The sequence below is a fragment of the Pelmatolapia mariae genome, linkage group LG6 (genome assembly GCF_036321145.2).
Source record: "Pelmatolapia mariae isolate MD_Pm_ZW linkage group LG6, Pm_UMD_F_2, whole genome shotgun sequence".
NCBI lineage: Eukaryota > Metazoa > Chordata > Actinopteri > Cichliformes > Cichlidae > Pelmatolapia > Pelmatolapia mariae.
The window spans coordinates 27915380-27928851 of NC_086232.1; the positions used below are offsets into that span (position 1 = coordinate 27915380).

General features: G+C 40.4%; 1 protein-coding gene across 2 annotated transcripts in view; it reads left to right on the forward strand.

Annotated features, from left to right (window-relative positions):
- Positions 1–4060: 4060 nt before the first annotated feature.
- Positions 4061–13472, forward strand: part of rhbdl3 (rhomboid, veinlet-like 3 (Drosophila)) — a 70804-nt gene continuing 61392 nt past the window's right edge. Inside the window, exons 1-3 of one of the 2 annotated variants that reach the window (XM_063476493.1) lie at positions 4061–4238; positions 4434–4982; positions 5557–5580. In XM_063476493.1, the coding sequence (XP_063332563.1) occupies positions 4842–4982; positions 5557–5580 (165 nt within the window). In that variant the 5' untranslated portion in view covers positions 4061–4238; positions 4434–4841. The remainder of the gene's footprint in view (positions 4239–4433; positions 4983–5556; positions 5581–13472) is intronic. The other variant, XM_063476494.1, reaches the window with a different exon arrangement.

Consider the following 13472-nt stretch of genomic DNA (forward strand, 5'->3'; position numbering starts at 1 on the left):
ATCAGACTGTGACTTAGAAAATTTCAATATTTATTTCTCAATTTTTTTGTTTTCCTACAAAGTTTGAAAGAAGAAAAATTTATACTGCAAGTAATTTAAAGTCCTACAAGCATGGATGGATGGATGGATATTTTTAATTACCAGGTAATTAGCAGGTAATTCAGTTTTTTTAAGCAGAAAAATAAAGTAATATTCTGCATGTTTTAGGGAAAGGGCCATATTATGAAGTGGTTTAGGCAACCAACCAAAGACAACCAATGATATACAACCTCAGATTCAACATACTTACATATTGACCAATGAGGCACCAGCAAGAATTAGCTAGGCATATATTAACCACCTAATTAATGTGAACCACAACATTTGAACTGTTGACTGTCATATGTTTTACCCTGGTGACTGGTTAAACACTTAAATTGCTCTAAGTCACTCCATAATCTGCATAGTTACATATTTAATGTTGTTGCTAGTTTTTCAGCTAAAATAACTAAAGATACTCACTACTTGAAGTTACATACAGTGTAGTTTATTTCTTCTTTACTGTAAAATACCTGAATTAGTACCACCTACCCAAAATTACTTACAATCAAAATGTTTCTTCCTTCCTGTAAAAACCCGAATTAGTACCACCTTATCCCAGTGCACTTTCTGGTAAGTATTTCAGAATAAACTACATTGAAATTCCTGGAAATTTCAGTTTAAATCTCTGGGAATTTTAGTTTCTATTAATTACTACTGTTTTAAAATGTAAGTCTTTTTTCTTAGTTTATATAAAAAGATAACAGATTTGTGATGTTCTTGGTCAAAGCAAATGAATAAATGAGTGAAATAACTTCTGCCATTAGTTCAAATGTCTAGCTAAAATTAATGTGCTTGTTTACATTTTAAATAGCAGACTAGTTATAGCAACAGATAATATGAAGTTAAATAAAAAATAGTGTTTTCTACAGCAGACAGTGGTCATAGTAGCTAATCGATAATGGAAAATTTTTAAAACACTTAACCTAATTAAACTTAGTCAGCATCTGTTACTGCAAGTATGGGATATGCAAAATACACAAACAAATAAATAAATTAATAAAAAATATAAAAATGGAGAGAAGAAAAACAACATTTAAATAATTAACAATCAATGACTCCATCACTGATTCACTCAGTCACTTTAATTTCAGTGCAAATGAACACTTTCACACCATCAGGGATAGTGTTAATAAAGAGCACTTAAGTTCATTGGTGAGGCGCTTTGGGGATACAGCAAACTGGCTTAGAGAGCAGTTGGTGCCTGCAAACAGCCCTGAGCTACACAGATGCGAAAAGAAAGTGATACAGTTCAGGTCGTCATTTATAGATGAGCTAAGTTCCCCCACATAGCAGGTGTTTTTCTAACCAAACATCTTGTCTCTCTCTGTTTCTTCTTCACACTCTCTTTCCTCATCACCTCGGTCCTTTCTCTCTGTCTCTTGGGTTACAGCTCTTCAGCTGATGTTAACACATGACCTGTGAAAGCAAGCCACCTCAAAGCTGGTTTTGTACTTGTTTTAAATGGAAATTTCTGGGCTGTCTGCAGCTGTTGAGACAATAAGTTTGCCGGTTATCTGGTGTCTTTTATGATTTTATGCCTGGTTTTATAGTTGAAAAGATCAATTCTGGCTAAGCTTTACAGTAAGACAGGGTATCACGAAAAAGAATTTACCATCTTCTTGATTTCTTGAGGTTTTTGCATATTTGTCACAATTCAATGCGTCGTCAGCCTTGTGTGAAAAAGAAATTTCCCACAATTAACTGTGATTATGCATGTTTGTTTGAAAGCTGACTTTAATTTCATTAGCCACACTGAAGCCTAATTAAAGCCACTTAAACAGAATCTTTCTGACAAAGTGAAGCAGGTAAAAGATGTCAAAAAGCAGCACATCATGCCACAATCTAAAGAAACAGCTGAGAGTCAAAGTCATTGACATCAATCCATCTGAAAAGCGTTTCAAAGAAATTTTTATAAGGCTTTGGGACTCCAGCGAACCACAGAGACAGCCATTATCCAAACTTTGTGAACCTTTGTGAAGTGGTGAACCTTCCCAGCAGTGGCCATCCTACGACAATGACAACAACAGAGACTCAATGACAAATCAAAGAAACCAGAACAACATCTAAAGAACTGCAGGCCTCACTTGCCTCAGTTCAGTGTTCACAATTTAGCAACAAGAGAGAAAGTGCACATCCATGGGAGAGATCCAATATGGATAAATGACTAGTGACCAAAAAGAACACAAAGGTTCATTTCAGATTTGTAAAAAAAACCCATAAAATATTTTTGATGATTCCCAAGGCTTTTAGAAAATATTCTGTGAACTGAAGAGACAAATGCTGCTTCATAAAAAGAACATAAAGTCAAACATGGTGGTGGTAGTGTGATGGTTTTGGGCCTGTGTTTCTGCTTCAGGATATAAATAGAAGTGCAAATCAGATCGTAAGGTGTCACTCATGTATCTGCTTCACCTGCACAGAGATGGTCATGTGAGGTAATGAAGAGTGAATTATTTGTGCAACCTACAGTAAGTTAAAAAAAACTGTCATTAAACTTTTTTCTCTCCAGTGCACAAAAAGCACAATATAAGAATACAGAATCTCAACACTGGGTCTGGTGACCTTTGGCCACGTATTCTGTTTCCCTCCTTTTTTAAGCAACATGACAAAGTTCAGCTTTAATCCCACGATGTTGTGTGGGAGTCAGGAAGAGACCCCCAGGGTTAAAAATATCAACTGGTCATATGGTTACCATGGAAATGCGAACACGAAGTACCTGGGGGAGGTTTACTTGATGGATACTGATCAACCCACACACTGCAGACCACATAATTTCTCCTCATACATGGCTTGCACCCAACTATTATGTTTGTTTGATGTCTCCTCAGGTAATTGGTATGTGTTTGTCTGAGGTGGGGCCCCTGCTTTTTGTAGCTGCAGACCCGGAGGGGACATTTTATATCCCTCTAAATAAAACGGAATTTATAGCTTTGGACACTCCCTCCTTCCCGCTTTTAGACTGGAGCCATTTTGCATGCTGTTTTTTGGGGCATGATTAATTAGTGTTTATAGCACAATAGAGCTGTATGCCAAGTGCTTGCTTACTGTTGTGTTGGGTTTGTCTTCTAGATTTTTTTGGAATCTTTACCTTGAAATAAAATCGTGAATGTAGACTTTTACAGTAATTTTGTGCTATAAAAATAAAGTTAAATGAATGGACTGTTTTAGATCAGATGGATCAGACCAAACGTGAAATGCTCACTCTAGCTGCAAATATTAACAGGGAAATGTTGAACCAAGATACTATGTTTGTAGTTTTTATTTGAGCATATGGTGGGACATTAAGCGAGGGTCCTCCCTAGTGGATTACAATGCAGTGATTCTCTCTGGTATTCTCCATCATTTTTAAGAGTAATTTTCAGCTTTTGGCGCGGGATAATTACCTTTACCTCAGAAGATTCTGTGGTTGTATAAACCTTTATTGTTGCATGAATATTTTATGCTTAATATTTATATTTTGGGAGCAAATTGCTTAAGAAAAAACACCTGCCTGCTCCAGAAGTATGTTATCGTGTTTTCCCTAAATAAACCCTCTGCTTCCTTAATGTTTTACGGGGAGGAAGAGATTAGGACAAGTGCATGTTCTAATTGTTGGGTGGATGGGGCGAGGCTTGTCTTTTGGGTACAGCTGTGCTCGACAGCTACAAAAGTCTTTTAAAACAAGACTTTTCCACAAACAATACAAATAAAAATGTAAAAAAAAAATTTAAAAAATGAGCATGTTGTATTCCATATGGTCACACTTAAGCAGTAAAGATGAAGAACACAAGTCGTTACGATCGTGCACAAATCAACCTAAACCCCATGAGCCAGCGACAGCCAGCTGCTCGCTCAGGGAGCCGGAGTTCCTCGAAACCCCCGAGAGGCAGTGGCTGGTGATCCCTCCTCACCGCCGGCCAAATCTCTCCCTTTCTCCCTCCCTTCCCTTATCTCTCCGCCCCCACCTTCCCTCTCTTCTTCACTCCCTCTGTGCCTGGAAGGACGTATGCGGATGGAGCAGAGTCGCGGCGTCTCCTGGAGCTGATCCAACCATCCCGTCGGAGGCGGTCGGTTTGTGCCCCCCGCCCGCGCTTGAGGTTTCTTGCACGGCGCACGGTGGAGAAACCAGACGGCCGTTCCCGCTCTGCGCCGTTGACCGGCCGAAAACAGCGTGCCAGGTAACGTGACGCACCACAAAAAAGAAGCTGGCACATAACTGAACTTCTCTCCCAGTGTGCCATGTGCCCACGCTTCTGAAGTAGACTTTTACCTCTGCCCGGAGAAGCTATACGAGACTTCATAGGTTGATGTCGTCATCCCTTTTCTGGGTTTCATGTTGTTGTCACTACTGATGATGTAATTATTTTTTTCAGTTGGATCTGCGTTCTGCTGCTGCTGCTGCGTCGCACCTCTCGAAGTGAGAAGACTCGCTCTGCCAATGTGCGTCCCCAGCATCGCAAACTTGGATCGCCGTCTCTTTTCGCGGAAAGACTCATCTCCACCTCTGAAAACCTTTTGTCACTGCTGACTAACGATGTGTTGACAAATTGTGTGACACTGTATGGATACTTTTTTTTTTATCCCCTAACTAGCTTTTACTAAACTGTCAGACGTCAACTTTTCCCTTGCGGATGAAGCTTTGCTTGCTCGGTCTATGTGAAAGTGCGTCGGGCATAATCGGAGTGCGCACACGTTTAATTCATCGCGGCGGGAGGATGGGATTTTAAACTACAGCATGTGGAGTCGTTCCTAAGGACCGCATCGCTGCTCTCCGTGGGTGTATGGAGAAGAGCAGCCTGAGAATGACAGGCGGAACCCGGGAGGCGCCGGTGAACATCTCTCCGGCGGTGGCGGCCAACGCAGAGGGCGAGGAGATCGAGGTTTTGGAAAGTACCGAAGTCATCCCAGTGGCTCCGGAAGAAGTAGGTCTACACAATGTGGCGTCAAGTGAACACATGACCCCTGTAACCTTTTGACATTTTCACACTTATGAATCAGGACCTTCAGCTTCTTTTTCTTTGAGCGAAGTTAAACACAAAAAATTAATTTCAGAAAGCCATTTGTCCCTAAATTCAGTGGCACAACTGATAAAAAACAAGCGTTTTACAAAGACACGAGATGGAATTTAAAATACTGTTTATTCTTTTGAGAGCCGAGTTAGTAAAAGCACCCCGCACTTTGTTTCATCTTTTCCAAAGAGACACACGCACACAGCATACTACCTTTTACACATAATGAGGCACACTTTTAGTACCTTGTTATCTTTTGCTGCGGCTCATTGACCATAATGATCAGATAATAGCTGCATGCGATTGCAAGACTGCAATTATGGCAAATGCGCATAGTGAAGGAAGCCCTTTTGGCCGAGATTCATCATTATCAAACAGGTGCTTCCCTCCTGTCTGGTACCTGTTTCTGAGTTTATTTTTCTTCCCATCTATTCCTCTTATTCATTGCTTTACACGCTCTATCTTTTTCTCTTTTTACTTGTCTCAGCAATGGAAGTCTCTGTTTGATAAGGTATGTATCACAACCTTTAGTCCTTTAGGCTTGATCATATTTCATATGCATGTTTCACTCATTGTGGAACTGTGTTGTCTCTGAAGGTGCTCATCTGTGTGTGAACTGTTGGTGACCTATGTCTTAATCTTTATTATCCACTCCGAGCAACACAGATATATTAATCTGTTAAAAACGGCATTGTCTTGCTTAAAGGTCATGAAACATAGGAAAGATTTAGCAAGATCAGGATTGCAGGATTGCACCAGAGGCAACGATATTTAATATTAAAAACTCCATATTTAGTGTGCTTTAGTGTGAATTGCCCATGGATCATGACCTTATCATTGTAAATGTGCTGTAACAGTGGCTTAATCACTAATAGAAGTGATTTAAACCTGCGCTGGGGGATTTTGCAAACTGGTAAAGGAAATGACATACAAAAACAACAAAAAAACCATTTAGATATTAGAAATATGATGCAAATATTTTCTGTTCAACTATCACAAGTGCTTACTTAATATTTTTTATAGTTTTAAAATACTGCTAAACTTTGATCAGTTCCACAAAAAAGTAGCATCAGAGTTTCATGGGGTTAATTGACTTGAATCCTGAGTCTTTTTTCCCTCCAGTCCCAGTTTGTGAATTAGGATGAGTTGATAAATATATTTTCAGATCAAAATCTTGCCTAGTGCAGCTTTAAATCCTTCGCCCGCTGGGTAACAATGACGGCATAACGTGTAACCAGGTCGAATCGCTGTCAAACCAAACTCGTGGAGAAGTGGGAGCTGTGGTGGGTGTGTCATTAACTGATATCGACCCCAGTAATATAATTAGGATGATACACAATCCTGGATGGATTGATCTGTGAGTCAGAGCAGTCTTGTAAGAAACACATGCCACCATCCACACACACATGCACAGACACACACAACCAAGAAACCCCAGGAGAAGAGAAACAGCGACTGGCTGATCATGCAAGCAGCAGGTCTGACAGGACTGACAGACGGCAAACGAGCCCCCCTCTATCACACAAACACACACACACTTATGCCCACACAGGTTGCAGTGTGTGCGACTACTGCATCACCTGCTCGGCATAGGGCCCTCCACTTTCTCATGTGGGGAATTGTATGGCTATTTATGTGTGTGTCTGTGTGTGCGCGTGAGTGCAGTGGTCAGCTGGGATTTTTAGGGTTGAGACTGAGGCTCGTGTCAGCCTCACTTTTAAGGGGGAGACAGAGGTCCCGTGGGATTATGGTGTGTGTGTGTGTGGGTGTATGTGTAAGTGATGGAGCATATTCTGTGGACAGGCATTAAGTGGGCCTCTCAAGCCGCTGTCTCTATGTGTGCTGCACAGCTTGGAGTTTCCTCAAGTGGGCGTCGGTCAGAAAAAAGCAAATGGCAGGGTCTCTACTCGCTGTGGTCGCAACAAATATCCTTTCACTCTTTCAGTCTCCTTTCCTTCTTGGTCCACACAATGAGTTGCTCCATTTGTCAAGGGGCTGACCTCGGGGACCCCCAGCTTCTGTGAAGCGACAAGCGAAATGATGGGCCACTGAAGACCAGGAAAAGAAGGCTTTTAATCCACCCTGGCAGCCTGTGTTACTGCATGTGGAACAAAAGATGAAAGCTACTGAAAAACAAAGAGCAAGATCCAAAGATTTATGAGTCTAATGTAAATATACACATTTCAAAGTTCATCTGTATGTGTGGAAGTCTAGTTTCATGTGTTGGATACTTTATTTGGCAAATATAAGATGTGAATGAATAGAAATATGTATGGTTCAGAGATGTGGAACAAGAGAAGAGAGGGGTGTGACATGCAACAGGTCACCAAACAATATTTTTTTTAAAGTTTTCAAAACAAAGAAAAGTCATGACTTAGTGGACTGACCAGTAAGAGGTCAATCAAGTACAGGCAACAAAGTCCTTCCTTCACGTTTTATATCATATTATCATCGTATTTGAGGACAGCTGAGAACATTTGTCGATTCTAAACAAAAAAAGACCAGTTTTTCTTGGCTGACAGGTTGTATACATTTGTTTCTTTAAAAGATATCCCAGTATGTAAACTTGAAAATGTCTAACGAATGAAAATCTCACCTTCTAATAACTAGATGTTACAAATCAGCTAAAAATACAACGTCTAAAGTTGAGGACAATGATGCATCTTTTCTGTTACCGTAATCAGTCCTGACACCTCTGTATGGTCTCGACAGCGCACATTTTATCCTGTCGTCTCTCTTAGTGATGTTTGCACAGCAAAGAAACTACAGGATCATTTTCTCTCATTCTTTTCAGCCTCACTCTTTGGCTTTGCTCCCAACTCTTTAAAGCAGTTTGAGCTGTGTAAAAAAACCAACCCTTTGCCATCCTATCAATTTTACCAGCTCCCACGTGACTCTGTACATACAGCTATCATTTCTGGATTTCAGACCATTGGGGACAGGAATCAAAGTGCTGCGTTGCTCTGTTACCCCCTCACTCCTCTCTCCAGTCCCTGGAGAGGATTTTGTTGCTGTATAAGTGCTTTCTTTCTCTGCACACAGGAAGCAAGAGAGCAAACCTCAGAATGCTTTGATTCATGTTTCCCATCGCCTGAAACAAACATCGAGACTGAACACAGACACAGGCGATATCTAATGAAGCAGAGGAGATGTTGTTAGCGGGGACAGCAGCTGCACTGCCCTCGCTCTCCCTCATAATCAAAGTGTCCCAGCCTCTGTTTGTCCTCTAGACACACAAATCTGAAAAGGCTGCAGTCATTGTAGCGTGATTACACACAGCACATGTCATCAGAAGAAAAAGAAAGGGCCCTTTACAGATTCTTCTTCCTACCCTGACTGATTTGCACACCAAAGCTCAGATAATGATGTTTCTTTTCTTTTTTTTGAAGATTTCTGTGGATTTAATCAATCCAGTTTATGTCTAGGACTTATTTGATAAACCATATTAACCATATTAAGCATGTTTAAATCACACGGTAAAATGGAGCAAACACATTTGTTTTGCGCAGCCAGGGAAGGCACATCAGATGGCTTTTTATGTGTGACTGGGAGCGCTAAAGATTTCTTTTTCATCCCGCTGGTAAAAAAGTGTCTAAAAAGCTTCTTTCTCCTTTAGCTGCCTTGACCTAGATGGTGATTTTCTTACAATCTTGATTGTGAAGAGCTACATACTCACAGCAAAGACTCAACGTTATTATTTACCGGGGCTGGGACTATATCTGCGTTTGCGATTGCTGATAGTAGAATTCCCCAGATGTACTGATTGTGACGTGGCTCAGCTCAAATGAGATGAAGCACCTGTAAAGGCAGGATATATACAAACCATAGATTGTCTTTCTCTTCTTTAGAAACTTTTCTTTAGATAACTCTCGACTGAAGACGCACAACAGGATTGTTTGTCAATTCTCATAAATTGTCAGTGAATACTAATACATCTTTGATTCTGGGTGTGTGTTTGTTTATGTGCAATCCATAAGTGTGTCCACAGATGCCTTTGTGTTGACAGCATGCTCCCAATGCCACTTCGAAAATCCCCCAGGCATGCGCCCACAGGAGCTTAGTGATTAAACACTTTCACATGTCTGCATACTTTCCGTGAAAGTTTTTCCCTTTTAACTTCATGGTTGGTGGCAAAGAAAATCCCAAAACAACTGACTGGAGCCACATAAATAAATCTCTTATAGTTCTTTTAGGAAGGTTGTGTAGCTGGGGAGATACAGTATACATTACATGTAATTTCTTTTTATTCTTCCAGAAAATGGGAAGTAGATACAGTTATTTATCAAAACGTAAGGAAAAAACAAAGTTTATTCAGTTCTAATGAGCTTGAAATCAGTATTTGGTATGACCGCCTTTATTCTTCATCACAACCTGAGCTCTTCTTATTTCTGGAAGTAGTCTTCAGGAACAGTTCTCCAGGCCGCCTGAAGGAGATTCAAAGCTCTTCTTTGGATGTTGGCTGCCTTTTTTCTTTCACATTTTCTGTAAAGATGATCCCGGAGAGGTCACAGCTCCGGGGAGGCCAATCAATGACTGATATTGGTCCACTGTGTGCTTTTCTGTCCAGGTATGTTTTTACTGCACTGGCAGTTCGTTTGGAATCATTGTGCTGAAAGATGAAGCCATTGCCAATCAGACAGTTTACAGATGATGTTGCATTTGGTCAAATCCAAATTCATAAATCCATCAATTTTCAAAAGATCCCCAACACCACTGTCTAAAATGAAAGAGCCTTCACTGTGTTTTCCAGATGTCTATAGACTCTCACTGTTGGGCTTCTCTCCTGACCTCTGATTATTTGAACCAAAAATGTCAAATTTGGATTCATCACTCCATAAGACCTGTTACCAGTGATTTTCAGTCCAATTTGTGTGTCATTTGGCATCCCTCAGCCTTTTCTCCCAGTTTCACTTCCTTAAGAATGGATTCTTGACAGCCATCCTTCATTTGGGACCATTTCTGATGAGGCTTCAGTGAACCATAGATGGATCAACTGAAGGGCCAACTCCAGCAAGGTCTTTGTTGGACTGTTATTATTATTTTTTGTTGTTGTTTTTCTTTTGGATGTGGCTTGAAGATACTGCTCATCTTCTGTAGTGTCTCCTTTTTTTACCTTCACGTGTCCAGTTTCCTCAAATTATTTAGTGACACGCGGCACACAAAAATATTGATCAATAGCTCTTCAATAATCATGTTTTTGGTGAAGAAAAAGTATCAGATGATGTTATTTTTGGAATTTTAAAAAATAGATTTAGCTAAATAATTGGAACACATTTTGTGTTTTAGCGACATGCTGCAAATAATGAAATACCTAAATACACAGATAGAGATTGGCTCTTTGCTAAGTTGTCTGTTAAGTCCAGAAAAAAATGTTCATCCCTTGATTTAGGCCCTTTTTTGTGCTTCAATGATTCACAGCTCAGTCTAAAGTGATTTAACAGTGAAAATGGCCAGGTATAAGGATTGGACTTGAACATAAGTAAAGAAGTGGATATGTCAAAAGAAAAACTTCAGGAAAGTGTTGAGAATTATTGCTCAACAACAATAAAAAATGACAAGCAAGTCTGACTACATGGTAGCAAAATCCAAATAAATTAGACTGACTCAATACTTTTGCACATCAGTGTATATTTTCCTGTAAACTGCTAGTTAGTGCCGCCCTCCTCATGACCCGTATATTATAAAAGATATCAAGCATGACTGATCGAGGGGAAACCATGAACTTTGTTAATGATGGGCGTAGCTTCCGTGGCATCATATACTGGATTTGGGCTCTGGCTCAACGTTAATGTTTTGGCCGCCAATGCTGTCGTTTTTTTGGATGCCAGAACTTACCACATTTGGATGAGAGGGTGGAATTAAACTTGGTTAGCGAGCTGCATTCATAAATCGTATGGGTGCGATGCACAGACACACATATCTTATAATTAGTGTTAAGTAACATTCAAACATGGGGTCACCTAATTCTAGTATGCAGATAAATAAGTTATCAAGCAAAAATCATAAAGGTGATATTTAGCAACTCTGTTGCCACTTAATCTGACACAATGGACACCATAGGAAACAAGAATATCATGTTGTCTGAGTAAATGAGCGAATGGTCCACCACCCAGTTGACTGGCACTTAATGGAAAGCCAACTGGGAAGCCTCAGCTGCTATTAGCGGTGCATGCAGGGAGAGGATGTCTCGACACGCCCCGTCAGTTTTACTTACACTAAAAACAGAAGGAGGTTTAGACAATGAGATCATGAACAGCAGTGAGTGAATCTAGTGGTAGTTAGGTATTGTGTTTGAAGAGGGTAAGGCCTGCATCATTTCAAAGAATGGCACCCGCAGACTGTAAAGGATAAATCATAAGGACCTTTGCCGCTCCCCATTTTCAAGAAATCTGAGACTAGATCAGATGTTAGATGTTTGACCAAAATATTTCCAGGACAGGCGTTTTTTCCCTGTATTTGTACCTTTTATGTCCTTGATATCAATTAGCTTCTAATTGCTTTCTGTGTATAAATGTATTTATTAGTGTTTCTCTCTTCTGTCCACATTATTTTTAGTATCCTGATGTGTTTATGAGCCTAATTGCCTTTGACACATACACAGATGGCGAGGTCACAGTTTGCTGACCTGCTCATCCAACGGCACACATGTGATTGACACCAGCTGAGTCCTGGAGATAAGCCAACGACAAACACTTTTTGAAGTGTGTTGTCTCGATTCAGGATCCTGAAAGCAAAATACAGTCCGCCTCATTTTTATTGCAAAGCGCCTGGCCTGTGCGGTGATGAAATAACAGAGAGAGCCTCAAACATTTTCATTGAAAGATTTAATCAGTGCTCATCCTTCCCCCACTCCTTTGCCGCTCCCCTGCTCAGCTCTAAATAGATTTCCTTAATGAAAGGCACAGTTCCAGTTGGCGGAGTGTGAAAACAGTTTCTGCTTTTATGCAGAGGTAAAAATAGCCGCCTTGTCTGTCGATCTGTAAATGAGAGAAAGACGATGCGCCGGTTTATTTGTAATTGGCTATAGTGTGCAAAACACAGCAGCGGCATGAATCCGAGGTGTCTCTTTTGATAGCTGATCGGCTCAGTAATTTGGCAACCTCCATATGCCGTGTGTTGTATGCATGTGCATCTAGTAGATTTGTACACACCAGGCCTGAGAATGTAAATCCATTACTAGAAGTCAAGGGAGGGCAGTGAAGAAGGCGGGGTATGCCTATTGCCTTTTAGGACCAATGTCAGTGCGTACATTCTGATGGGGCTTCTTCACAAATCATCCCTGACTGGTCTGCTTTCTACGTTCTCTTTCATCTCTCTGTCTCTTGTCTCGTTCTTCTGAAATGCGATTTGCCATCAGAGTTAAGTGGATGACACTGCAGATGTGACAAGGCTTCAGTCTCTGTCTGCTCATCAGTGCTTTTATTTAATCTCTTTTCATTAGCTCTGTTCACAGATCCACACATCACCATGCACTAGCTCATCAATGATATAATAACAGCCCAAAAACTGAAGGGCTACAGACGAAAAACATCAAATCAGTAGCTGATAAAGGAGCCTGAGGTATTGTTTTCAGCAAGGCTACATATATTGTGATTGTGAGCTGAGTGCGTGTCTGTGTCACTGCTGACACAGCTCACAATAAACTATTTTTTGTCTGGAAGATCACGTTGTAGTCTCTCTAGCTGTGAGCTTGTGAGAGTTTTGGCTGAAACTGGGTTCTAGTTTGTTCCTGAATGATGGCTTTTGTTGGTAACTTGTCATTTTTGCACTGTTTTTAACCATTAATGCGGTGGCATTTCTCAACACCACTTATTAATGTTGGGATGGTTTAGTTAGCTCTGATGGTTAAAACAGAAGAGTTTAATTTTAAGAGAAAAGCTTGGTCCCGCTCTGTGCTGTATGTGCCAGCATGACATAAACTCTGGATCCTTTATTGCTCAATGTTACGCTTGTAGGCTGCCTGCAGTCAGCCCGCAGGCTCTGGCTTAAGCTACACAAAATGACTGTTTGATTGTTGTGGTCCTGTTAAGCCACTGGGCTTTGCATAGGGCAAAGCACATCCAGTGTGCTCCCGAAAGCCAGCTTAACCTGCAAACACGATTTATACGTGAAAAAAAAAATCTTTTCATGTTGCAGCATGAAAAGAATTCTCCAAATTCTCCTTTTCTCCTTATTTATTCATCATAATAAATCATAATAACAAGATTTACCTATCAGCCAATGTTCGGACATCAAACAAACACATTTGCTTACTTTGTTTAGTCTCGGGTATCCAGACTTGTTTTGTCCTCTCCTACTTTACACAAGCATGTTTTGCTGTCATCTTTTATTTGTTTTTTGAACAAAAGTGCCAAAAGGATTTGCTTTATATAATTATCAAACAGGAATACAACCTTGAAAATT